Consider the following 3,816-nt stretch of genomic DNA (forward strand, 5'->3'; position numbering starts at 1 on the left):
GTGGCGACTCCGCGCATTTTCCTTTCATGGAAGACGCACCCGTGAGCCTCGCCTCGCTCGCCCGCAAAAGGGTAGGTTGCGACATAGGGTACAATGCCCAGGGCACAAAATTCCATAACACACCACAATGCCTATTTCGAGAAAAGAGCTCTAGAGGCAGCAAGAGGAGAAACTTTTGCAGAGATACCTAGGTTTTCTAAGCTTATTATTGTTAGGGTTTCTTCTATAATGGCTGGCTAAACACCCTTGTTGCCTTAGAACTTGAATGAAGCAGAATTGAAACTTAGTCTTACAAGAGGGATCTGCGGATTAAGTTTTGGTTTTAAGTATGTTGTTACAATAATGTTGTTTGGTCTAAGTCTAGTCCAACAAGAGGGATCTGAGGACAAAGTTTAGGCTAAATTAGGCTAAACTTTCGTAAGCTATTCAAGCTAAGTCTAGTCCAACAAGAGGGATCTGAGGATGAAGCTTAGTTTAAGTTAGTCTAAACCTACGAGGGCTATCTAAATTGAGCCTAGTCCAACAAGAGGGATCTGAGGATGAAGCTTGGATTGATTCAGTCTAACTAGGAATCGAGGTTTAGTAATTTAGACTGCAGCATAGAACACAAAAGCATGATTGATTAGAGAAACATCCTTATATGCATCAGCTGGTCTGTTAGAAAGACCCAACACTTCTACCTACTGCTGTCAATTTTACTTACTTGCATTTTTACTATTTTTAGCATAGACTTAGTTTAATCCTATTCTAAACCATCAATTATCAATGTTTCTTTCAACAATGCCTTATTTATGAATTTAACCCGGTTTTCGACTAGTTCCCTGAGTTCGATACTTGGATTCATCCGTTTCAATTTTAAATACTTAACGATCCGATGCGCTTTCCGGCAAATCAGATTTCCCTTGAACATATTCGTACAAAGAAAAAGTGGACCAAAAAGTAACTGCAGGGGAAATCCAACAAAGTATTTATGGCGCCGTTGCCGAGGAATTAAATTTAAGAAGAGTTTAGTTTAGTTTTACAACATTGCTTTATATTTTTTCTTTTTGATTCATTGATTGTTTTGTTCATATTTTAGTTACCGTACATTCATTGTTCTTTTGGACTGGATAATTGTTGTTCTATTTTCTTGTATGCTAAGAAGATCCATTGCAGGTGATTTGATTCCCATTGATTTGGAGATTAACGCCACTTGTAGAAGGCTTAATTCAGAGAGAATCAGAATTTTTTTGCAGGATTTAGAAGCAGGAGCAACTCCAGAAGAAGAACCTCGATCTTCCAAGGCATCTTCTAGTTTTCCTATTGCAGGGCATTCTCATATAGAATCTGTTGAAGATACAATCATGGCTGAAGAGCCAAGAAGAGTAATCCTGGTGGATTATTCATGTTCTACTGTGCCACAATTTTTCATTAGTATTGCACAGCCAGAAGTTCAAGCTCAAACCATTACATATCCTGCTTCTTTGATACAACTGATTCAAAATAATTTGTTTCATGGTTTACCCAATGAAGACCCTTATGCTCACTTAGCTACCTATATAGAGATATGCAATACTATTAGGTTGGCAGGTGTGCCTGCGGATGCAATCAGGTTGAGTTTGTTCTCATTTTCTTTATCTGGAGAAGCAAAGAGATGACTTCATTCTTTTAAAGGAAACAGTATGAAGTCATAGGATAAAGTGGTAGAAAAGTTCTTAAAAAAGTACTTGCCTGAATCTAAGACTACAAAAGGCAAAGCTACCATCTCTTCTTTCTACCAGTTTCCAGATGAATCGTTGAGTGAGGCACTTGAGAGATTCAGAGGTTTATTGCAGAAGACTTCCACTCACAGTTTTTCAGAACCAATACAGCTCAACATATTCATAGATGGGTTGAGACCACAATCTAAGCAGCTCTTGGATGCTTCAGCTGGGGGTAAGATCAAAATGAAGACCCCTGATGAAGCAATGGACTTAATTGAAAGCTTGGCTGCTAGTGACGTTGCCATTTTGAGAGACCGAGCCCATATTCCTACCATGAAGAGTTTATTGGAGCTAACCTCACAGGACACTCTGTTGGCACAAAACAAGTTGTTGTCCAAGCAACTAGAGACATAAACAGAAACACTAAGTAAGTTGCTAACTCAGCTTCATTCTGCACAAACTTCACATTCTTCTATTTTGCAGGTTGCAGGATGTACAATTTGTGGTGGAGCTCATGAATCTGGAGGTTGTATCCCTAATGAAGAGCAAATTAAACATGAAGTTAATTATATGGGGAATCTGCCAGAGGCAATTTCAATACAAGTGGATTTCTAGGATTTCAGAACAACCAACAGTATCAACAGCAGAGACAGTGGCAAATCACCCTGGTAACCAATTCAACAGAGACCAGGGTGGTTCATCTACAAGGCCACAACTGCAGATGCCAAGTCTCTATGACTGAACCACGAAGCTGGAGGAGACTCTAGCTTAGTTCATGCAAGTGTCAATGTCTAACAAAAAAAGCACGGAGTTTGCAATTAAGAATCTGGAAGTCCAGGTGGGCCAGCTTGCAAAGCAATTAGCTGAAAGATCATCAAACAGCTTTACAGAAAACATAGAGAAAAATCCTAAAGAAGAGTGCAAAGTTGTGATGACTAGAAGCAAAATGGCAATCCAAGTGGAGGAAAGTAGAGCTGATCAGAAGGTGGAGGGAGTTAAACAACAGCTGGCTAATGAACTGGCGCTAGAACCGGTTGATGATTTAGTTAAACTTGAAGAAATTGTTGAGGAAGCAGAAGGTGATGAAGAAGGAGAGATACCAATAAGAGACTGTCAAGAGAAAATAAAGAAGAAGAAAGAAAAAGAAAAAGCAGAAGAAATAAAAGAAAAATAAGAAAAAGAAAAAAAAAGTTGAAAAATGAAAAAGAAAAAGGATAAGGTTGTTGAGATTGAAAAAAAGAAAGGCAAGAGTGAGGCTAACATAGAAAAGAAGAAAGAGGCTACTCCTATTGAATGCAAGGAGGTACCTTATCCATTGGTACCTTCCCAGAAAGATAAAGAGCGACATTTGGCTAGATTTCTTGATATCTTCAAGAAACTGGAAATTACTTTGCCATTTGGAGAAGCACTTCAGCAAATGCTCCTGTATGCCAAATTATTAAAGGATATGCTAACTAAGAAGAACTGGTACATCCATAGTGACAGAATTGTTGTGGAAGGTAATTGTAGTGCTATGATTCAATGCATTCTTCCACCCAAGCACAAAGATCTTGGAGTTGTCACGATACCGTGTTCTATTGGTGAGGTTCCTATAGGCAAAGCTCTCATAGACTTGGGAGCTAGTATCAATTTAATGCCTCTTTCCATGTGCCGACGACTTGGAGAGATAGAGATAATGCCTACACACATGACCCTCCAGTTAGCTGACCGATCCATCAAAAGGCCATATGGAGTCATTGAAGATGTTTTGGTGAAGGTTAAACACCTTATATTTCCAGCTTATTTTGTTGTCATAGATATAGAAGAGGATGCTGACATTCCTCTCATTCTTGGCCGGACATTCATGTCTACTACAAGCTGCATGGTGGACATGGGAAAGAAGATACTGCAGATGGGCATAGAAGATCAACTTTGATTTGTTCCATGAGGACAAAGATCCACTGCGCCAAAATGTCTGTTTGAAAATGCATGTGATGGAGGAAAAGAGACTTGAGAAGAAGGTCCTTGAAGTAGGAGCTCTCTTAGATCCTGGATAACAGGACGATGCGTCAAGCTAGTGACGTTAAAAGAGCGCTTACTGGGAGGCAATCCAGCTTTTCTTTCCCTTTTCTATTTTCATTCTCACCTCTTGCAT

General features: G+C 39.3%; 1 protein-coding gene across 1 annotated transcript; it reads left to right on the forward strand.

Moving 5' to 3' along the window:
- The first annotated feature begins 2,469 nt into the window (after positions 1–2,469).
- On the forward strand, positions 2,470–3,597 carry LOC102664076 (uncharacterized). Its single transcript, XM_006591587.1, has 2 exons — positions 2,470–2,761; positions 2,948–3,597. The coding sequence occupies exons 1-2, from the start codon at positions 2,470–2,472 to the stop codon at positions 3,595–3,597; spliced, it is 942 nt and encodes a 313-aa protein (XP_006591650.1).
- The last annotated feature ends 219 nt before the right edge of the window (positions 3,598–3,816 follow it).

Source organism: Glycine max, chromosome 11 (genome assembly GCF_000004515.6).
Source record: "Glycine max cultivar Williams 82 chromosome 11, Glycine_max_v4.0, whole genome shotgun sequence".
Taxonomy (NCBI): Eukaryota; Viridiplantae; Streptophyta; class Magnoliopsida; order Fabales; family Fabaceae; genus Glycine; species Glycine max.